The sequence below is a fragment of the Lissotriton helveticus genome, chromosome 11 (genome assembly GCF_964261635.1).
Source record: "Lissotriton helveticus chromosome 11, aLisHel1.1, whole genome shotgun sequence".
NCBI classification, from domain to species: Eukaryota; Metazoa; Chordata; class Amphibia; order Caudata; family Salamandridae; genus Lissotriton; species Lissotriton helveticus.
The window spans coordinates 971,168,797-971,192,777 of NC_136072.1; the positions used below are offsets into that span (position 1 = coordinate 971,168,797).

Here is a 23,981-nt window from a genome sequence, read left to right on the forward strand (position 1 = left end):
TTTTCAGAGCCCTAGTTTCATGGCACCAGTGGTCAGTTGCTTGTGTAACGATATAACTGTAAGAGACATTAGTTAGTGATAGATTCCTTACCGCCCCACCCATCCTCCCTGTTCTTTGAACTGATTACTAGGGTTAAGGACATCCTTTTCAGGGCCCTAGTTTCATGGCACCAGTGGTCAGTTTCTTGCATGGCTCTGCGTTCCTGGCGCGGAAAGTAGTGTACAGAACTGATGTCAGCGCGCATGGATGGCACCAGCGACGGACGCTGAGCTGCACGACGCCACCTACTGATGCGCAGGGGTACTGCTAGCAAAACTTTCCAGTTCCAGTCTGATGCCTGGGGATATTCGAAGGTAAGGAATCTATCACTAACTAATGTCTCTTACAGATATATCGTTACACAAGTAGTAACTTGTGCTTTCATTGTATAATCAAAGGTAGCTGGGCCGCAACTGAACAGAAAGTGCAGCTGACCCGTACCTGATTGACATCTCCTCCCATATCACACATACCTAAATGGTGCCTAGAAGGTTAAAGTCTGAGAGGACTACACAGTGGGCCCCATTTGTATTTGCCTACTATTCTCACTTTGCTTGCTACTGTCTTACTCTATCTCCTCCCCATCTCCATGCACTTGTCTAGTCTGTTTATCTGCATTCTTAGCTGACCCGTTACCTTTCCCCATTGCCCAGTTTTTCTCAGTGGAGTTATTCCTCTTTTGGAGTTGTTTATTCCTTCTTTTAAGCAGATGTTTAATGATTTGCATCACCCACATTACTATGTGCCTAGCTTTTGTTATTATATACCAATATTTCCAGTGTTACTTACTCTACGTTTATCTCTGCATAGCTCCACAAGTATTCACCAAACTGTTGGCCTAGTATGTATGTAATGATTTACATTTTCCATTGTTAGATTTGTCTTAATGACTGCATGAGAGCGCCATCTGAATACGTAGCCTCATTTAATGAGGCCTTGGTTCTTCATGCACTCCTTTTCAAGCATGTTCTGTGGATTTTCAAAAATCCTGTCTCGTTATGTCTAGAACGATTGTTCATTTGAGCAATCCTGAAAAGAAGCGTGTTCCCTCCCCAGAAAAGGGTGATGGCCTCATGGATGCCTGGGATCTCTTCCTTGATCAGTGTTTTCAGTGTCTTACAGCCCTGCAGTGATTAACCAGGCCAACACGACAAGGCACCTCATGCAGCCACACCTCGTCGAGCACCTGGGATGAGATGTCATACCAGACCATGTCGTCTAGTTTCATCTCTGAGGTTGTAGATCAATGCTCCCAAGTCGCTCATGGACTGCTCTTGTGCCTCCCACCCCACCACCTCGATTCATATTTCAGCTAAAGCACATTTCAGAGTTTGTTTGTGCACCTGCCGAAGCAGCCTTTCCATAATCCTTTTTTCAAATCCTGCCTGGGAAGACCGTCCCCTGTAGGGTAGTGGTGCATTTTGTTTTTTAAATATCCTTTTATTAACTTGAGGCAACAAAAATAAACAAACACACCACTGTTGTGAATATTATGACAGAAAATGTGCCAGTATAGCGATACATATTATCAGATCATTTAAGTCCAAACAGGAAACAATCCCAAGCCCTGCATCCTCTGGGGCACCAGTTAATCTTCTTCATGTATCAAGGAGTGCATTGATACTCCCATGAGTGCACTACATGGGTTCCACCTGTATGTATTCCATTTGTCCCACACTCTTCCCCATTTCTTGGAGCACCCTCTGTGTACATAAATAGCTTTTTCCAACACCATGCGCAAATCCAGGTCTTTCTTCCATTCCCAAAGGGCTGGTGGGGCATCCGTCCCCCAATTCAGTTCAGGCACATACAGGGCTGTGCAGTGTCTTTTACCTACCCCTCAGAGCTGAACTGTGGGTATAGCAAAAAGGCTACTATCAATTTTATTGTATTAGATTAGCCATTTTAATGCTTGTTGTGTTGTGCTGTAGGGTTAAGTAAAATTTGTCGTCTGTGTAGAAGCTGTGGAACATAGGTTAGATTAATAAAATGTATTTGACTTGCCTAACGACTGAAAAGCGGTAAGCTTAGTAAATCCAAGATTGGCTAAGTCAACAGGTTTGTCTTTTGTATGGCATGCTATTTTCTTTTTTGAATAAGGAACTGTTGCACTCCTAGAAGTTTTCTAAAAAGGTTCACTGTGTTTTTCCTCTTTCTATATGGTACTGGGCGTAGGTTGGTACCACCCACTGATCGAAGGCGTAAGTACACGTAAACAAAAGTTGTGTTTTCCTTAAGGGAACAACGTCCCCACTTTCCACTCCAATTATGAAATGTGAATCTTGTATATATATTCAAATGATGAGAATTTCCAAAAAGCATGCGAACGAACTACAGAATGTGCACTATGAAATCAGCCAGGCATATCAAATATGAAACAAAACACGTATAAATGCGTATCATTATGTGACTGGGTCTGGACAACAAAGGTTTTATTTTCAAATAATCACGCTTCTTGCGTTCAGCCAGTTTAAACATATAGTGATCATACAAGAAATGAATTTGCAGGGGGTTTCAGAGGGACTTCCTCCCCGGGCTTGGCTCCTCCAGGTTCTTGTCCGGCTTTCGTCAGTGGACTGGATACAGAGGCATGACTTCCGGTATTCCCCAAAAGAAAAAGAATGTAAAAAGGCAAGGTTCAGTATGGTGTTCTCCTCATTCGAGGCGGGGGAAGGGTGTGAGGGAACACTCTCGTGGACTTGGTGCGGTAATAAGCGGGAGACCGTGAGGAGTGAAAGTGAGGGGGGGGAGTATTTACACTATTCACAAGATTTGGCAAGAAGAAGGTGATTTTACCCCTCTGGCTTCTCCCGCCTCCCGACCCAGCCCTGAATCACTCCCGTACCTGAGTCAGCCACGCTCCTCCAGGAGCGTGGCTCTGCGGAGCGTGTCCCCGGTGGCCTCCTGGCTCCTCCGGTCGTTCTGCTCTCTCTCCTCACACCTGGGCTTGTTGTTCCCTCTGGCGGTCTTGGCTTTCCTCCACAGTGTTCGGTCCTCTCTTCCTCGGTCTCCCGCGGCTCTTCCGCGTCTCTGGTGTCCGTGCACACCCACATCTGATGGTCGTCCTCCCTTATTGGTCTCCAGGCTACGACGTCATCTCGCAGGGAGGGGCTTCCCACCAACGCGTTGCAGTTAAAGGGGCCAGTGTCTTTTCCGAAGAGGCTAGGTCCGGGAGTCGGTAGCCAGTCTCCCTGTTGAGGGGAAAACATAGGGGAAATGATGTCATGCGGTTCCCACCAGTCACCCGACAATTCTATGGTGTCCCCGCTGGTTTTGTGACACATTAATACTCAGCGGCGTGCATACCTTGCGACTATTCCATGTCAAGTATGAATTCAAAGATGATGCACGCCATCGCAGGCGATGTTGTTTTAAGAGCAAGTGCCTAGGGATACGAAATAAAATGAGGCTAAAGGTGAAACTTATGATGGTCATTGTGACATTTAGACTTGAGCGCCATCTCGTAAGTGAAATAGGGGAAACAGTAAACACAATAAAGGTCATAAACAACCACATCAAAAATGACTGGCAATACTATTGAATGTAAAAGAATTGTAAAATGACAAAAGAGGAAAAATCAGCCAGTATTAAAGGTAACTCAGATCTAAGCTTTCATTCAGACCATTAACCCCTTCGCCGAGGCGAGGGGGGTGCGAGTGCGGCGCTCCCTTACTCATGACGGCTCCACGCCGTCACGAGTCACGGGCAGCATGTGCTCATGATGGTGTGGAGCCGTTATGACCCTGCCACTCACTAATTCGCCCACACAGACGGGGAATTAGTGCTACGTGGGCAGAGCGGCAGTTGAATACACGCCGCTCATGATCACGTGGAGCTGTCATCCAATATCTTTCCCTTTGAAGCAGGTGTTTCTTATTATCTCTGCCATCTTGGATCGGTACCGTTTCCAATACAAGGAATCTTATTTGGCTTACGTTATGTTTGTGAGTATTAAAGTGAACAGCAACTGTTGATTTCTCATTCATATTGGGTCTGTTACTTTTGTGTTCAGTAAGACTGATTTGTATCTTTCGTTCTTTTTGGCCCATGTATGCTAATCCACATAGGCATTTCAACATATATACAACATTTTTAGAATCACAACTAGCTGAGGTGTAGAGTTTGATATGGGTTCCTCGGACAGGGTGCATAATTGTGGTACCCTTTATAATGTTATTGAAGTTTCCAGTATTGAAGCATGGTGTAGTTCCTTTGTGGATATGATCTGCTTTTGCTTTGATTGGTTCAGCCAAAATCTCCTTCAAGTTTTTTGTTCTCTGATATGGAAACAGAAAATGTAAATTGTAAATTGATACTTGTATAGCGCACTACTCACCCGCAAGGGTCTCAAGGCGCTTGTACGAATACCGCTGTGGAACCCAACCTGGCTTTCCCTGTGAGGTGTCCACTCCTGGGCACCCCCAAGGTGGAGGCCAGGCATGCTTAGCGTTGTGGGGGCCGTTGTGGAGATTAAGCAAGCTATTGCCCAGAGTTGCAGATTGGGACTCCATGATTGGAATAGGCACCGAGGCGAGAATTATCAGGTCCGTGGAATTTTTGAGCCCAAGACCCGCCGAGGCAGGGAATTGAACCCTGGTCCCGGGCTAGACCTCTGCATCAGGGTCTGCCGCTCTAACCATTGAGCCACACTTCTCCACTAGCCACTCTTCTCCAGTGGAAGAAGACTAAAAATACCTTTGAATTCATCTTTGGTTTGTAGCATAGACCAGTGTTTCAACGTGATCCTCTTGATTTCATGACACCTGGTGGAATATTTGGGAACAAAAACAGATCTGTTGGTAGAATTAGAAGGTTTTACGTTTGTAAGCAGTTGGTTTCTGTCTTTTGAATATGTGTTTTTATAATGCTATTAGGATACCCTCTCTGTTTGAATTTAATAACTAGCATATTTCTGTTTTTCTTGTAATTTTCTTCACTGGATGCTATTCTTTTGATTCTTAGTAGTTGAGAGTAAGGTAGATGTTGCTTCAAGGCTCTTTGACAACTGTTATAATGAAGCAAGTTATTTCTGTCTGTTGGTTTAGTAAAAGGTTTAGTTCCAAGAGTTCGACCCTGAACTGTGACTACAACATCTAAAAATGTGATTTGGCTTTTGCTCATGGTGTTAGTGAAGCAGATGCGTTCATCTATGGCATTCAGGTCATTGATAACAGAAGTTAACTATGTTTGTTGGCCTATCCATGTGAGGAATATAGTCAATATATCTCTAGTATGTGACTAAGTAACCTGACCATTGTTTTTGAAAAATGTTCTCCGTTTCAAAATGATGCATAAAGAGATTTGCATAACATTGTGCAGCAGAATTTCTCATGGAAGTACCTGAAAGTTGTAAATAATATTCATTATTCCACACAAAGTATCTGTGGTATACCGTGAAATGTAGTAATTCCAAGAGGACATTTTTTGATCCTCTTCCATTGTAGCTTATTTCAGAAAAGATTCCCCTGCCTGCAAGCCTCGGTCATGAGGAATTTAAGTATACAGTGAGCTCACGTCTATAGTGCAAAGAATAGGAATGGTGTTTTCTTCAAATTCAATTGATCTTATGTAGTTATCCTTCAGATACGTAGTCATTTTTTTAACAATAGGTTAGAGATGGCGGTCCAGATATCTTCCAGTGGGTTCATGTATGGAATTTCTTGTGGAAACTATTGGTCAAAATGGTGGTTTATGCAAATCTTTGTGAATTTTGGGTAACATATATTTGTTGAGTACTCGGATGGTCTTGTATGAGGTAACAGTTTGTCTTCTTTTGTGATTGTATCCATCAATCCTGCCTTATTCAAAATGATTAATAAGATCTTTTAAAAATTCTTCTGTGGGGGTTCAAATTCAGTTTCATGTATGTGGTAGCATCTTGTACATGACCATTCATATTCTTCTGATGAAAAACTGTATCCAAGACAACAAGGGCTCCCCCCTTGATATTCTCTTTGCCATTGCTTGTTTGTGTACTGGAGCGTGAGCTCAGAGAGAAGCATCTGAAAAATGGATGCTAAAAAAAATAAAACTTTTTCTGTAGTATCTGATTTTTTCAAATGCTTTTCTCAACACTCACTCCTAGTGCTGACTGTAAAATAGTGCCTCAAGCATTTCAGTAGAGGCGGTAGTACACATCTAAATAGCCAATAGAAACGGTGAGATTCAAATTCTCCGGTGGGCTGATCAGAGAAGTGATTGTCAATGCCTCGAGCCAATGGTTGACCAATTGTTTAAGAAGGCTGACCCAAAGCCTTCTAAACTAAGTATAAAATAAAATGTGCCGTGAATGGTGCAAGCAACATACATGGCCAAACCTGTGATGTAAACTTAGTTGCCCCCTGCAACCCTCACACTGCCCTCCAAGGCTTAATCCACAGACCCTATATTCTGGTTAATTCAAACTTCACTTAAAATGTGCCCAGTTCAGAATGTCTGAACTAGTTCATACAGAGCCACATAAATGTCACTACCAGTAGACACTTGGTGCACTAGTAAAGGGGATCACAATTCACCATGCTGAGAATCTAGCTATTGTTTCTCTTTTGCCAGGACATTTGCATACCAAGACCTAGGTCTAAAGCTGTAGTTTCATGAAAAATGTTACACATTATAGAATTTCCTGTGTGTCACATATGAATTTATCTCTTCATGTGCATTTTTTTGTGACTGTTGTGCTGAATTTAGCCTATGTACTTGGACAAGGAAAAACAATTCTCAGAATGACTAAAGCATGAATGGATAAACAATATATATATATATATATATATATATATATATATATATATATATATATATATATATATATATATATATATATATATATGTGTGTGTGTGTCTATATATATATATATATATATATATATATTTTGATCCGAACTATGTTGTTGTGAAAGGCTTTTTTTGTTGGCGTAACTTTAACATTTATAATGCCCTAATGATAATCTGATATCTAATCTGTTATCACAGCTGAAAGATCAGTGATTCTTCTGTATGATTTAATCAAGGGGGTGTAAGATTTACACATGGTTGTAAAGATATGTAAATATATGCCTATGAAATCTTATTCACCCCTGATTTCTTCTTTAAGATAACCTACAGCAGGGCCCCAGTGATCCCGATCGCAATTTTCTAAGAGCTGCCAGTCTGATACATTCGGATTTCTACCATCATCAAACAATTCAAGAAATCACCATAAGGTATATTTTTCTCTGAATGATCTAACAAAAAGTGTGTTATTACTTTATTTTCGAGGCATGTGTGCTGTATAAATGCATGCTTTGCATACTCCTGCCATCTAGTGATCGGTCCGGATGTTTGCAAGTTGTTTTTCTTTGAAGAAGTTTTTCCAGTCACGAGGTAGGGTGACTCCTCCTTTCAGTGATAGTGTGCATGAGCATCAACTCCATTGTTAGATTGTTTCTTTCCGCCATCGGGTTTGGACGTGTATTGCTGCGCTCTGGTTTGAAACCGTTCATCGGGTTTCCCTTGGTGTGCAATTCACTCTACCCTTTACGGTATTGTTTCCGTACGCGTTTCCCTATTTTCCACGCATCTAATCGCTTGACAAATTCTACATTTTTGATCGAAAACCTTGTGGGCAGCTGTCAGGCTTAGTCACATGGGTCCAGCCTTCTTCCGATGGAAAGGACTCCATTCCAATTCTGTCCTCGGTGCCACGCTAAATACCCTTGCACCATCCTACCTCATATTTGTAATTTGGGCCTCTCTCCGGAGCTCAAGGAGGAAGACGGCGACACTTCTAAGTTATCGTCGGGCTCAACGACGAGAGATGCAATGTCAAAGCATCCAACACACTATGGATGTCTACGGGGAAGAATCCAAGCAAGAGGAGATTGAAGCGTCTGCCGCTTAAGAAGAGGCCTTCTCCGTTCCGGAGTGTGATTCTGAGATCGAGATTGATCTGGAGTCTGAAGATGTGCCTCCGGGACAAGGTGTAGTGAGTACCAAAGACCCCTGGCCCCCTAAATCCTCTTCAAAAACACATAAGGCTATGGCATGACAATGTTTCTGATGCCCTACCTGTCGGCTTGGCACTGAAACAAACCGTCAAGCCTTCCGGCTCGGGACCGAGTCGACCAAAATTACCGTTTGGATCCAAAACCACCAGGCTCCAAGGACAAATCTAGTTCAGAGCCGAAACTACCTCCACTTCAAAACAAAAACACGCTTTGGAGCCAAAACCTTCCACTACCAAAGACAATTCGACGTTGAAATCTGAGGACAGTGTTTACGAGCCTCCAGAACCAATTTTAGATGTTCTTATGGCCAAATTGGATCCTAAACACAAAAAGATTTATAGTAATCCTGATACTGGGCATATTTCTGCTAAAACACCAGCAAAACACAAACTTCCTTCAGAGGACACTGCCAATAACATTCCTCTAAAGAAGAAGGACATGGCTACCAGCCCTGTTTATTGTGCCCCAAATCCTCTCTGCCTCCACCATCTTCTCCACAGTTAATAATTTAAGATCCCTTACATATAACACCTTGGGGATCTCCTCATACAGATCCAGATCGGGATCATGGTGATGAGGATACTTATTTGTCTGTAGACCCATAGAATGATTACACCTTTGACCCACCAGTAGATTATGACCCAGATCCTTACCCTGCAAAGCCATCACCACCAGGCGTTAATATGGCTTACCAACAGTTGTAGATTATCATGGGGTGGCCTTACAAAAGACTTTGCTGAGGAATGTCCTCAAGAATGGAGGGATTTATGCACAGAAATACATAATGTTCATGTTGTGTTAATTAATGTGTGTTGAGTACAAACTTTATTTACATACACCACATGTATGTCTCTTGTGTGACACTCCAAGAATGTATTGTGTGAGAGTGCTGTGCCAATGCTTTACACATTGCCTCTATGATAAGCCTGACTGCTCAGTGCCAAGTTACCCAAGGGTGAACGCAGGTTATTCAGTGAGTCTAATCACCCGCCCCTGATGGTAGTGGGTAGATTCTGCCTGGCTAAGGCTTCACCTCAGCCAACCAGAACGTGCCAGTTACAACACTCTTTATCAAGCCCTCTGCTGCCCCCTGGAACCAGGACTACTAAAGCCAGATATGGAGTTCTTCTTGGCTGCTCCCTCTGTTAAGGCTACACCTACCCATCTTCTTAAGAAGTGTAAACCCTGGAGTATGGGCCTTTTTTCATATATTGAGGAAGAATCATGCTAGAGCACTATTTCCAGAAGTTCCTCCAGACAAACAGGACAGTATGCAGAACATCCTCCACACCTCTGAAATATGCCAGCGCCACAACATTGCTTGGCAGGTACAACCTGTCTTTGCGGGACTCCCTTAAATGCTTTGCTGAGGAATGTCCTCAAGAATGGAGGGAATATGTAAGGAAGAAATCAGCGCATGATGGTCCGCAATCAGATCTTCAGCACAGTAGCAGACTTGTCACATTTGGCTGACCATGATCATAGATATTGTCCATGAGGTGTTCCTCTTTGCTTAGTTTGTCAGATCTAACCCAAAAGCACAAAAAAGGATCCTACATTTTGCTTTATCAGGTACAACACTATTTGCCGATGAAGAGAGTCAGTGAACCAAGTTTGAAATGGAGACCCATAAAGCAGTAGGCCAAAAAAGACAAGAGCACGGAAACACTGCTACTTTCCTTCTGACCACATCTACTACCAGTGCAGATTTCAGATACCTCCTTGATCTCAATCACAGCAACAAAGGAGGTCTTAGTAACAGCAGCATCAATAAGTAGGAGGCATCCCACAGTATCTGCTGCCACTGGGTAGTTATTGTTCTCCCCAGCACCCTCACCCCTTTTCTCTTTGCCTTCTATAGGAGGAAGTACCACCAATTGTCTCAATACAAAGATGTCCAAAAAGATAGAGAAGAAGAAGGGTGCTTATTTTTGTGTGAAATGGCTATTCTCTAAAGATGAAGATGAATCCATCAACAGTATCCTTCCACTTATGGCGTCACATTTTTGTATACTATACATCCTTCACTTTTTTATATAATACAGTGTGTCACCCTAAGTGTGAAGGGTATGCCCAATAGTGGGTCCGGTGTACACTGTGTCCTTGTTTTTTTCTGTATAGCGGCTGGTCCGGCCGCGGAGATGTCCCACCGGTGCAACATGTCGGGTCGTAGTGCTCGTTATCACGGGCACGTTTTGGGAGTGGAATGGGCCTGACTTTCGGATTATATTGGGAGCAACACAGTTCTTACTCGCTGGCCTCCGCCAAACCGGGTGAACAATGTTACACATTTTACACATTTTGAGGCTCCTGTTCCACTTTGGTATATACGGAACGTGAGCCTAGGGCAGGGGGACTGTAACATATCGGGGGCACACCTTGAGCCTCACCTGCCGCCCTTCTTGATCGCCGCAGCTGTCTCCTGGCCCCATTCTCGCTGCCGCAGCCTTCACTCCCACCAGCGGCCGCAGTGAGGAGGGGGGCTCAGGGGCATTGGGACTACCTATCCCAGCAATCTCCGCGGCGGAAGACGCCACTAGACGCATTTCCGGCGCCAGGAGGCGCACAAAAAGAAACTCAGTCGCGGGATCGCGCCGGGCTAAGCCCGGGCAAAGGGTGGGCCGTCTGTGGCCGTCTGGGGACGGACGAGGCTGGGCCGGCCACCCCCCTGAAAATCTCACTATGGGTAAGAGAAAACAGTTATGCAATGGGGGACAAGGAGGCCAGAAAGCTAAAGTGCCATGAAAAGCTGACACTATAATTTCATACCTGACAACAGCAGTGGGGGTCATAAGAAAAGAAATTGCGAATGTGAAAAAAGAGCTGGACATCCCACCCTCGGTGGCGGAGGGGGCTGAACTGGTCTTGGAAGGAGAAAATCAAGTTACCCTGCCCTCACAATTGGCACTCCCCGTGGGATTAAGTCCCTCCACAATGGCAGTACCTGAGCCGAACTTGGTCAGCCAGGCATTGTTGCCCCTCATGAGGACGCACCCAGCACATCTGCGCAACAGGCAAAGAGGGGCAGACTTACAAAGAAGTGTCAGAGAAAGACTAAACATGGGAAAAACTAATCGACTGACTGGGAGGATGTTATAGTAGGCATACTCAGTGCAAAGATTGAAGTATTAATCAGCTCACATTTAGAGCCGGTCCTGACAAGCATCGGCAAGGACATTGTGGATACATTAAATACTTGTGTTGCGGGGTTACTTAAGAGATGTGACGCTTTAGAAGCCTTTGTACAAGAGTATAGGGGGCTGTTTGACTCTGTGACTTTTTCTCAGCACCCGCCTTTAATTAAAGTAGGGCTAAACATGTCTATGGCCAATGTTAGTCCTAGTAACACTCAACACAGCCCTAACACTCAACACAGCCCAAATGTACCTGACGCCAATGTAGCCCCAGATGTAACCCCGAGGGTTCGCCCTCCATTGGGTATGGCATGAGAAGAAGTAACTAAACAAAAACCACCTGCATTGGCTCAGATAGTAAATAGGTTAACACCCGCTCACTGTCAAACAAAGCTACACCTCCCACCTGAAGCGGTCCCCTTAGTGGCAGTACTAACAGGGGTTCCACCATTGGGGCTGAACACTGAAGAAAGCACTCAGGAACTTTTGAGGAAAACCAGAAGCTGGTTTAGTCAATACTCCATAGGTGACATAGACATAGCCGATAGTATAAGCATGGTCAGAAGAGTGGGGTGGGTTGGCCCATGTCAGAAACGTACAGTAGGGGACTGTATCGTCATACATTTTAATAAACCAAACATTGCGGATCGCCTACTTTGGGACGGATCTGAATCATTAAAATCTGGCATCAGGCCATTCCCACTGGGTTATTTCTATCCTCTCCCACCTAAAAGGCCATGGTACGCAGATGTAGGACATAGTAAATCACCTGTTTCATATCAGAATTTGGTGTACCGCCCACAGACAGCTCCAGTATGTCGGATCCCGCTACGGCCCTCTGAAACTACAATGGACATGGGCTTACCATTGGCCAACCGTTTCTCCCCACTATCTGATATGGAGAACGACTGACTAAATGATAAATCAGAGTCACCAGGTCGGACCCAAGTTTCTAAATGCAGCATCGCGAGTTGGAACATAGCAGGAATAAGAGCAAAAGTGGGTAATGATAACTGGGAGGCGTTCCTAAAAACGTACGATATAATAGCTCTCCAAGAGACCGGGGACCCTCAAAATAGTTTTCCTTTGGACGGATATAGCCACTTTTACATCCCGGCGAACCGCTGCAATGTGGGCAGGGCCAAGGGGGGTTTAATTAGTTTGTTTACGTTGGAGCTAAAGGGCTCACTAATACAACTTGATTCAGGCTGTCATAATTGTTTAATAGTGGAACTGACAGTATCTGATTCCCACAACATTTTATTTATTAATTTTTATAATTCTAATGACAACCAAAATAATAATCTTGCTTCATTAGAAAAGTTTTTGTCTGTATACAGTCTAAATTTAAATACTTTTGAGGTCATACTAATGGGGGATTTCAATATTCATCCCTGTAATCAATCTTGTGTAGGTACGAGTTATGAGGGGCCTTTACACTCTGTCCCTACTCATTTTGAACATTCTAAACAGGGTGAAGAATTGGAATTTTTTTGGCCACCTGGAACATTTATGAGTCAGGCTGCGGGGAGGGTGGCCTTAGGGCCCCAACATTTAAGAGGAAAGACGCAGATACAATTATCGATTATATTTTTTTAACATCTTTTATTTTATCTAGGGTTTTAAGGTACAAGACCGTGGTCTCTGTTTTTAGTGACCACAATCCTGTGATACTTGAGATGGTGACAGGGGACCACTTGGGTTTTATGGACGTACCTCACAAGGGAGGGAAGGACGTGACCCCGACAGACCAGGGAAGAAGATTAAAATGGGCCAAAGTAGTCCAAGAAAACTTCCTGCAGGAAGTTCTGTCCAAGTCCGAAGTGTAGGTTGATATATGCTTAAATAATAACACGCGGGGGCGTGGCCAAGATGGCGGCTTGAAAGGACGCGAATTGCGAGGCTCCCCGGCCCGGTGTCCCTCACGCACGATTTCCTGGCTGCCACCCCCTTGTGCCCCTGCCCAAATTCGGCTCACGCCGACCTCACCCCCCTGTGGGACCACTGGCCGAGTTTCATGAGCCGGCGACCGCTGAAACCCCGCTTTTCCCGTTGCTGTCCAACCCGGTGCGCCGGCGACGAAGGTTAGAGCCCTTCCGCCGCACACCCACGCATCGGCGGCTGCGGTCGCTGACCGAAGCTCCACATCCGCGGACGGCGGAGCACAGAGAGGCGACCTGAGCGACCTACGGCGGAGAGCCCGATCAACTGGTAATCCCGGCCACCCCCGGACGGCCTGTGCCCAGCCGCCAGCCAGCCGCCGACTCCAGGCCCCGGCGCGGGCCTGCAGGTGACCACCCGCGCCTTTTCTTGTAGGGCCTGTGGGGACTTGCCCTGCACGGAAGACGGGCTGCCGGCCCAGCGCGCCTTCACCAGCCCCCCCCCACCTCATCGGCTGCCTCCGGAGGGGCCGCTCCAGCTCCGGCGGCTGCACCCTCTCGGGGCCTTGAACGGCCCTCTGCAAATTTAGGCCCCGGCGTGGGCCTACAGGGCGGCGACGCAGGCTCAACCCCGCCGCCCCCCAGAGCTACAAACCGGGCGGAACTTTGGCCGCTTGCCCTCCAAGTATCTCCGGACCCCCCTCGCACCTCTGACCTCTGGCGGGGGGGACCCACCCGCGCTGTGGCCTACCCCTCCCTCCTGGCCTCTCCGAAACCCATGAGGAATCTGACCTCCCTCGCCCCGGTGTGGGCCTGCTGGGCGTCCGGAAGAGTCGCAGTCCATTGCGCCGGCGGCTGCACCCTCTCGGGGCCTTGAACGGCCCTCTACAAATTTAGGCCCCGGCGTGGGCCTACAGGGCGGTGACACAGGCTCAACCCCGCCACCCCCCAGAGCTACAAACCGGGCGGAACTTTGGTCGCTTGCCCTCCACGGACCTCCGGACCCCCCTCGCACCTCTGACCTCCGGCGGGGGGGACCCACCTGTGCCGCGGCCTACCCCTCCCCCCTGGCCTCTCCGAAACCTACGAGGAATCTGGCCTCCCTCGCCCCGGTGTGGGCCTGCTGGGCGACCGGAAGTGTCGCAGTCCATTGCGCCACGCACGGCGGTCACTCAACGAGGCAGCACCAGCCTTCAGAACACTTTAGGTCCCGGCGTGGGCCTACCGGGCGGTGACGCAGGGCCCTTCCACTAGCTGCCAGGCGTGGGCCTGCTGGACGGCCAGAGGGCCCACCATCCACCGCGCCATCTGCTGCGGTCATCACACGAGGAGACATCGGCCCGCCGCCTGCGCCCTGCGGCCTCCCCGCCCCCTGGCCTGCCGGTGGAGGAGCACTCCGACGGCGTGAGACACCACCCAGCTGCAGTGACCCTCTGGACGGGAGATATACGGTGAGCTGCGCACTGCGACCTGAACTACCAGCCTTCCCCTCCCCCGGACCCTGCGTTCCTGTGTAGTGGCCCTCGGCTGCTGTGGTCGACATCGCGGACTTGTTGGGAGGGGCCGTTGGCTCCAGCTGCTTACCGGCTGCCTGCCGCCCACCATCCACCGGGACCCCCGCGCAGTCCGTGGATCCCTCTGCGACATCCAATTCACGAGCCTCACGAGACTCTCTTCTTGCTAATGCCGGGGCTCAGTTCTCCTGCCTGATGCCCAGACGCTCCTACTGGGCCCGCACTGCTCCTCCACCGGCCACATATAACCCCGCTTGGTGCATTGCCCTAACCCGGACACTCTAGTTACCCCTACCATCAATCTCTTTCTGGCCACTACGCACTCTGAGCGCCGCCCCTGCGACTCCCTCGCGACGGACAGCGGTCCCCGGACCAGCCCGCGGACCCCCTGCTGAATCTCTGCGCTTGACCTCTCGCATAACCTAGGGCCGGCTTCGCATCACCTGCTGACCCTCACGGTTGGCCTCGCCTCGGTGGCTGGGCGATCACTCGGCGGCTCCGACGAAGCCCGCTGGCCGAGCCCCTCACCCCGCTTGGGACATCATGACACAATCTACTCGCAAAGGTGGCCGGAATGTTGTGGACCTCATGCATAAGGCAGCGGCGAAGGGAGATAAGACCCAGCCACAGTCGTCCCCGAAGCCCCCTACGAGCCCTCAGACACCGGACGAGGACTCCGCTCCCATCACGAAGGCATTCCTGGCCTCCCTTTTCAACACATTGCGAGAGGACTTCCAGACTTTGAAACAGGACATTGCCGGGGAACAGCGCGAACTCCGTCGTGACATTGATGGTCTGGGTGAGCGGGTTGCCTCTCTGGAGGACGCTGATCGGTCCCGCAGCGGGGAGGTGGAGAGACTCCAGCAGGAAATCCTGCGACTTCAGGAACAGCAGGTGGATTTGCAGTCGCACTCTGAAGATTTGGAGAACCGCTCCAGGCGGAATAACATACGGGTCAGGGGTGTTCCGTTGAAGGCTGAAAAAGACAATGTGACCAGCTATCTCCAAGACCTATTCAGGGACATCCTGGGCGAGCCGAGCGACTTTGAAATCCGAATCGACCGGGCTCACAGGGTAGGCATGGCACGCAGAGCACCTGCACCACCTCCGGACATCCTGGCGTTCCTCCCGGACTTTCCTCTGAAGGAACGCATCCTTAGAGAAGCCAGGAAAGCACAGCCCATTAGATTTCGAGACGACCCTGTAGCCCTCTTTCAGGACCTTTCCAACATCACCTTACAAAAGCGTAAGTCCTTCCGGCCCGTGACGACCTTCCTGCGAGATGCCGAGATACCCTACTCCTGGGGTCACCCGTTCCGCCTGATCTTCAAATGGGACGGCTCCCTTCATCAACTCAGATCACTGCGTGACGCCTACTCCCTCCTAGGGATAGACATGCCGGAAGGTTCCAACTCCAGAGACGCCTCTCCGTCCCGGTCACAGGAGGACCCATCTCGCCCTGCGAGAGACGGCTGGCAGACAGTCCGCAGGAGGAGGACGCCGAGACCCATCCCAAAGCCGGACCCAATCACGGTCGCCCTAGAACGTGAAGCTGCAGTACAGGAGGTGGCGGATAACACAGCACCCGATCAGTAGAACTTTGACCTTGTCGGGGGTGCGCTTTCACTCGCACGTAGCTTAACTGAGGGTTGGGCCGGGGAGCCGCCAATTGGGCTGCAGCCATGGTACCCCTTTCTTTGACTTTCTGCGGACCTGTGCCCTGCACGACTAGGCCCGAGACTTCTACCAGTTGTTGTTGGGGGGGTTGTTCTGGGAGGGGGAGGGGGGTTTGGGGGACAAGGGTTCCATACTTGGAGGGGGTTGGGAGGGTCCACTCTGTTGGGGTTAGGGTGGCTGAGGGAGGGAGGGAGTTATGGGAGGGATCCAGTACGCCATGGGGCCTTTACACACACCACGGGCTCCCTATGTTTTACGTCGCTGCGCAGCGCCTTGCACTCATAATCCAGCTTGTTCCCTTATGCCGTGGTGATGCCTGATACGATTAAAATCCTATCTCTTAACGTCAAGGGCCTTAACAATCCGATAAAGCGTAGAGCTATCATCTCTTACTTGGAGAACTCTGAAGCCGACATCTGCTTACTACAGGAAACCCACCTCTTAGCTAAAGATTGGCATCGGTTGCGCTCCCGCGCCTTCCCGCAACAATTTTTCTCCTCTCTCCCATCTAAGAAAGCCGGGGTGGCTGTCCTCATATCTCGGCGCTTCAAGGGCAAGGTGGGGGCCAAGGTAGGGGAAATCAAAGAACGCCTCCTAGCCCACACTTTCCTAATAGGCGACGCTGCATACACAATAGGATCCATCTACTCCCCCAACACAGGTCAAGAGCCCTTCTTAATCTCCGCGATCTCTGAAGCGCTTCAAGCTCCTCACACCCATATGCTACTCGGGGGGGACATCAACCTCGTCATGGATACTGACAGAGATAGATCGGGGCGCCGATACGGGGACACCGGGGCGCTTTCGCAAAAAGGCGTCACCTGGCTGCATGATAGAGACATCTCAGACCTTTGGAGGCATACGCACCCCCTCACAACGCAGTACACATTTTATTCACACGTACACCACACCTACGCGCGCATAGACCACTTCCTAGGATCATCAGGCCTCATTCCTCACATCGCCGCAGCGTCAATTGTCCCGGCAGCCCTCTCCGACCATGCGGCATTGGAATTGTCACTCGACGTGCCCAGGTCGCCACGCACCCCGGGGTCGTGGAGGCTTAATGAAACCCTCCTGCAGAAGCCGGCGGTGGCCCACCAGCTTCATAAATGCATATCAGATTACTTAGCCACCAACGACACCCCTGATATATCGGTGTCGTCTTTGTGGGGGGCCTTGAAAGCTGTCGTCCGAGGGGAGTTGATAGCCATATCGGCCGCGGACGCTAAACTTCGCAGAGAGAAGAGAGGTGACCTCTCCGATAAGGTCGCGGAGCTGGAGAGAGCGCACAGCCGCACAGGCGCCCCACGAATCTGGCGCCAGCTTAAGGCCGCCCGGGCTCAACTAGCCAGCCTCGACACCGACCGGGCGGAATTTGCCGCTCTCCGCCTTCGCCACACATATTATGTGGGGGGCAACCGTACCGGCCGGCTTCTGGCCAGCGCCTTGAAAGCCAAGCTTCAACGCTCCAAAATCACGACACTACTGGACGACGCCGGCGACGCCGTTACGGAGGACGTACAGATTGCTTCAACCTTTCGGTCCTTCTACGCCTCTCTGTACAGCGCGGACAGGACATCACCGGCAGACATAGATACATATCTGCAATCTGCTGATATCACGCCGCTATGCCCGGCAAGCACGGAAGCCCTAGATGCCCCTATCCGTGCCGACGAGATCCTCGCTGCTATTGCGCGCCTGCGCCCGCTTAAATCCCCGGGCCCCGACGGCTTCTCGGCAGGCTTTTATAAGTCCTTCGGCCAGGTCCTGGCGCCTGTCCTCGCCAGGCTGTTTAACTCCTTTGAAGGCCCGAGTTCCATCCCACCCGATATCCTGGCAGCCGATATCGTGGTCCTGCCTAAGCCGGGTAAACCCCCGACGCATTGCTCCGCGTTCCGCCCCATCTCCCTGCTCAATCTGGATCTGAAGCTGTTTACAGGGGTGCTCGCGGCTCGTTTAGGTCCATGCCTCCCGGGCATCCTCGAACCGGACCAATCGGGCTTTGTCCCGAATCGCCAGTGCAGCGACAACACAAAAAGGTTCCTGCATCTCGTGGACAAGGCTCACTTTCAGGTATCGGATTCTGCCCTACTAGCAATCGATGCAGAGAAGGCCTTCGACCGCGTCGATTGGACCTACCTGCGGGCTGTGCTGCGACGCTACCGCCTGGGCGACCGGTTTCAGGCCTGGATTGCGAGCTGCTATCACCGTCCCTTGGCCCGTGTCCGGTTGGGTGGCCTCAAATCAGAACCCTTCGAGATACAGAGGGGTACCCGCCAAGGATGCCCTCTCTCGCCCCTACTATTCGCCCTGTACGCGGAACCCTTGGCGCAAAAAATTCGGGACAACCCTCACATTGCAGGGATGTCTTTCGGCAACGAACCCCACGTGGTGGGACTGTACGCGGACGACATAATCGCCGCATTGGACCGTCCGTCCAGCTCCATACCGGCGTTCCTGGCGGAGCTGAAGCAATTCGGCGCGGTGTCCGGTTTCAAAGTTAACCAGGGGAAATCCTTGATCCTACCCCTGGGACGCCATGCCCTTCCCAACAGCCCGCCACCTACCTTCGGCTGCAAATTACGGTCCACTGCTCGGCTTCCGTACCTGGGGATCACCCTGACCTCTTCCACGACCTCGACGGTCAATCATAACTATTCTTCTTTAACATCCCAGATCCGGGCCGACTTCGCGCGCTGGTCGAAGCAACCCCTCTCCCTGCTTGGCAGGATCGCGGCAGTGAAGATGTCGGTCCTGCCCAAGATATTGTACATCTTTCAGACCCTCCCAATATCCCCGCCTTCGGGAATGCTAGCTGACCTCCAGCACGACATTCACCAGTTTGTGTGGGAGAAGAAACGCGCCAGACTACATAGACGAGTTGCGCACAGGACCGTGGACGAGGGTGGCCTTGGGATCCCGAATCTCTTGCAATATTTCCAGGCCTCGCAAATTCGATACCTGGTAGAATGGTATCGACCCGAGTCAGAGAAGAGATGGCTTTTTCAGGATAGGGCAATGGCTCAGACCTCTTTGTGGAAGGTACCATTTCTTGCTCGCCAGCACAGACCGCGCCACCTCCTCCGCTCCCCTATTACTCGGACCACTATGGCAACCTGGGACATGGTGGCGGTCAAACGGGGCCTCACGACCTTCCCGTCTCCACTTACCCCTCTCTTTGATAATCCCGCATTCCCACCTGGCACGGACGCTCGAGCTTTCCTGCAATGGCGCGATACGCCTTGCCGATCGGCCGGCCACCTCTTTGATCTGGAGGGGTTTCTCTCTCTCGCTGACGTTTCGCAAGCCTATGGGGTGGATAAGCCACGCATGTTCCAATATTTCCAAATTCGCCACTGGCTCTTGCACCCAGAAGTCGCCCCCTTGGTCGGCCGGCAAATGACACCGTTCGAACGATGGCTTGTGTCCAAAGACTCAGATAAACATCTTATCTCAGACCTTTATCGGATGCTCACCCCTGCTGCCGACCCCGCTAAAACTGCTGGCCAGCGACGATGGGAAACCGAACTCGGGAGAACTCTTTCCTCATTAGAATGGAACCACATACACTACAGAGCCGCCCACACCACCCGCAATACCAAAGCTAGGGAATCGGCGATAAAACTGGCGATCTATTGGCACTTAACCCCAGCGAGACTCAACCAGGGTAACCCTACCCGAAGCGCGTTGTGTTGGAGGGGCTGTGGCGGCCGGGGCACGCTGACTCACCTCCTGTGGGAATGTCCCGCCCTGCAGGAATATTGGAAGGTCGTCCTGGACGACATTGATTCCACATTCGACACTGAAATCCCACGCTTCCCTGCTTACACAATCCTAGGGCTCCCCAATGCGCTTATGTTCCCCTTGAGATCAGCCCGCGGCAGACAAATGGGCATCGCTATGCAGGCGGCGTCCCAACACATCCTGTCGCTCTGGGGTTCCACCACCTCTCCCACCCACACAGGCTGGCTGCATAAGTTGTGGTTCACGTTAGGCATGGAACGGATTCAGGCCACGCTCACACACACGCCTGACTCATTCCGAACCACTTGGCAACCGCTCCTGGCGTTACTCTCCAGGGAATTCCATGAAATCACTTGCCCAAAGTACCTTCGCATTCTACGCCTCACGGAGTGCATGGTGGACCGCGAGCGACCGCAGGCACCCTGATACACTTGGACTGATTATCACGCATATGATCACTACGGAAGACTGGCGTACTGGTAGGGGCGGGGGGAGGGTGTTTGAGTTGGATGTTGGGGGGGGGGGGGCGGGGTTTTTGTGTTTTTTAAGGCTGGCCTTTTTGATTACTGCTCCACTTAGGGGCTCTTCTCGATCCCCGGGCAGCGCCTCGCCATCTGGGCATGTTCACCCTGCTTACTTAATGCTTCTAAGAGAAGACGTGTTTGTCTGTCTCGCTTGCCTTCCTTGCCTGCTGATTGTCTATTGCCATGCCATGCCTGTTTCTTCTGTTACAAAACTCAATAAACATACTTTGACACTAAATAATAACACGCAGGGCCCTCAGATGATCGCCGCCTTTGATACCATCTGTTTTAATATAAATCAAGGTTTACAGAGAGGGAGAACTCGGAACATGAACATTGAAAAAAGGTGGTTCAATAACAGCTGTACTAAAGCACATGCCGCCCTCCTCACAGCCTTAAAGGCTACTCCTAAAGATAGGGGGCTAATAGTGAGACTCAGGACAGCTTACAAAAAAGCAATAAATACCAGAAAATTGGAACTAAAGGATGAAGCGTGGTCCCAACTTTCATCACCCGAGGTCCTGAAAGACAGTGGGAAATTTTGGGCGACAATAAACCAACCCCTGTTTGCTAGTGAAACAAACTTGCCACTTGATTGTAATATACCAGATGACGACTGGATAGCCCATTTTGCGAAAATATATAGCTCGCCAAACAAGGAGAATGGCATAGATCCTATCCTTCCTGAGAGTGTAGTTCCCTCGGTGGTGTTTGAGGCCGCTGAGGTTGAAAGGGCGCTAGGGGAGATGACTAAGAACAAGGCCCCGGGCCCTGACGGGGTCCCCGCTGATTTATTCATGGCGGCCCCAAAATTTTGGTCAAAAATTCTGAAACGTATTTAATGTTTTGGCTACAAATAGTTTCCTGGCCTCCTGGTTCAAATCCATAATTGTCCCGGTCTTCAAAATGGGAGATAGGCAGGATCCCTCTTGTTATAGACCGGTTTCCTTGATAGATTCCTCCGTAAAAATTCTAGGTCGTGTCATCTTACATAAATTGACGGAGTGGTTGGATGACAGAGGGGTCCTGTCTAATGCTCAATATGGACCAATGTCTCAATCTTCAGCTTTTAATTGATAAGTGCACTAAAGCGAAGGAGGGATCATTGTACATGGGGTCTATGGACCTCTCCTCTGCCTTTTACCTGGTTAACAGGTCAAAGTTATGGCAGATTTTATTAAATATGGGCTTTGACCCGTCCCTGGTATACTTTTTAGCTGACCTTCATTCTGGTCTTTTGGCCTCAGTGAGGGTCACAAATGAGGGGCGCTGTACCAATCATTTGAGATTAGAAAGGGGGATCAGACAAGGGTGTATCTTGGCCCCCCTTCTTTTTACTTTATATATCAATGCCCTGGAGCCAGCCTTAGGGGCGGCATCACAGGACATACCGCGTATAGGAGAGCTGGTTATACCAGTTCTCCTGTACGCCGATGACGCCGTTCTTCTGGCACGTACGGGTATAGGCTTGCAAAGACTGTTAGATGCCTTTGGGAGTTTCATGGAGTCCCTGGACTTAAAAATAAATACTAAAAAGTCCCATGTAATGTTGGCAGGGAAGTGCTCCAGGAAAAGTAGAGCCAAAACCTTTATTTGCGGTGACGAGGTAATTAATAGGGTGCCTACGTTCCCTTACCTGGGGTGTTATTCGATGAAAGAGGAAGCTGGGCACCTCAATGCAATAGTAGAAGTATTGCATTTGCTAGAACGACATCAGCTCTGCTGGGTTTTGTAAAAAAAGCTGGGGTCTAGACCAGTAGAGGCAATAATTAAGGTATATAAAGCCAAATGTCTTGCGGTTGCCACGTATGGCTGCCCGATATGGGGCTATTCCCCTCAAGACAGAATTCAGGTGATCGAAAACAAATTCCTGAGATCAGTCTTAACACTCCCCCAGTCCTCCCCCACCTATTCGATCCATACTGAGTTGGGGGTGGGATATGCAACGGATTTGATAAAAACAGCCCCATTAATGTGTTGGCTGAAGACTTGGCTCAACCAAGAAATCTCCCTGAATCATAGTATACTTAAAGATTGTCTCACGCTAGAAAATGTTAGAAAGATTCCTTGGCTCGCTTACATTAAATCTAGCTTGGAGAAAATAGGGCGTCCCGAGCTTTTTCTTTCCCCAGAGACGATAACAAGAATGGACGTTTCCCAGACTAAAAATGCTATGATGAACTTGTTATCTCTAGAGTGAGAGGAGGTAGAAATTAGGAAACCAACTGTAAGAGCGAATTACGCTATAGTTAGCTCCCCTGGACATGAACTCTATCTCACCATAGTGAACCGCCCCTATCATCGGCATCTTTTAATTAGATTTCGTTTTAAATTGATTCATTTTTCACTTGGCTTCTTTCACATCTGGAGCACCCCAGATAAGGCAAGTCCCTGCAGATGTGATGACTTCTCGACGCAGGACACTTTACATTTTCTTATGTTCTGCGATTATCACAGGGATGTTAGGAAGAAGTTTTTGCTGCCTATTCTGAGGAAGGGCGGGTTCACGCAGGTCAGGCCAGCCCTCCTGTTTCTTCAACTTTTAAATACTCATCGCATAATATTCTCCGTTGCAAGCTTTTTAGTAGCCACCGTTCGAATCAGTAATAGGAGAGTCAGTGTATTACCCATTTTAGCTAATCTGGATTAGGATGATTTTTATCTCATTCTTTCATATTATGACACCATTGAAGATATGTTAAGTAATAGAGGCTAGTGCAGTTTTTATCCTGTTTTTATTAATATTTATGTCACAATATTTTTAAATGAAATGTACTATTGTCTATGGTGTATGTTGTGTAAATATTCTTATGTATAATTGTATCGTGTCTTTTTATGATATTAATTTATCGAATAAAAGTATTTTGACTGACTGACTGACTCCATTTACCACAATGCCATGCTGCGCACGCCCACATGGGCGGGGACTCTATTAACCAATAAAATGTTATTAACCTACCTGGACGCCTCACTTTGCTGCATGCATGCCATTGAGAAAGGGCTTACCGCTTGAAACGCGTATGGCACATTGCAATCTGGAGGCCACAAGTGCTTGCTGTGAGTGCTGCTGCCGGAGGTGGTGGTTAACACCACTACGGGAATTCGCCATTTTACATGTCATGAGCATCCGCATTGCCACAAACGAAGGACCACAATACTGACTAAATCATCATGTTTCGACTCAAATTCATAGCGTGTATACAGTTAAATCATCCGGTTATTCAATTAACATTGTACTCACAGTGTGTTTGCAACACGTTTTAACCAATTGCAATCAGCAGTCATTATTTACACTTGTGTTTGCGCTTTACTCTGTGTTATTTTCAAGCGCCCTGCGCACCATGTCTAAGACAAATTATTCACTAATTTCAGCCATAGCTCTCAGACTGTATAGTTCACAGATATTAGTGTAATCCAATACTTTTTCGTACTATACATATCGTTATACTTTGAACAGCGTATCCTTTTTCCACGCATGCACGC

The 23,981-nt window shown here is 49.0% G+C and overlaps 1 protein-coding gene across 2 annotated transcripts in view; it reads left to right on the forward strand.

The window, feature by feature from the left end:
• Positions 1–23,981, forward strand: part of HPS4 (HPS4 biogenesis of lysosomal organelles complex 3 subunit 2) — a 287,681-nt gene that overhangs the window by 249,394 nt on the left and 14,306 nt on the right. For both annotated transcript variants that reach the window (XM_078667309.1, XM_078667310.1), the window contains exon 13: positions 7,131–7,239. In XM_078667309.1, the coding sequence (XP_078523435.1) occupies positions 7,131–7,239 (109 nt within the window). The remainder of the gene's footprint in view (positions 1–7,130; positions 7,240–23,981) is intronic.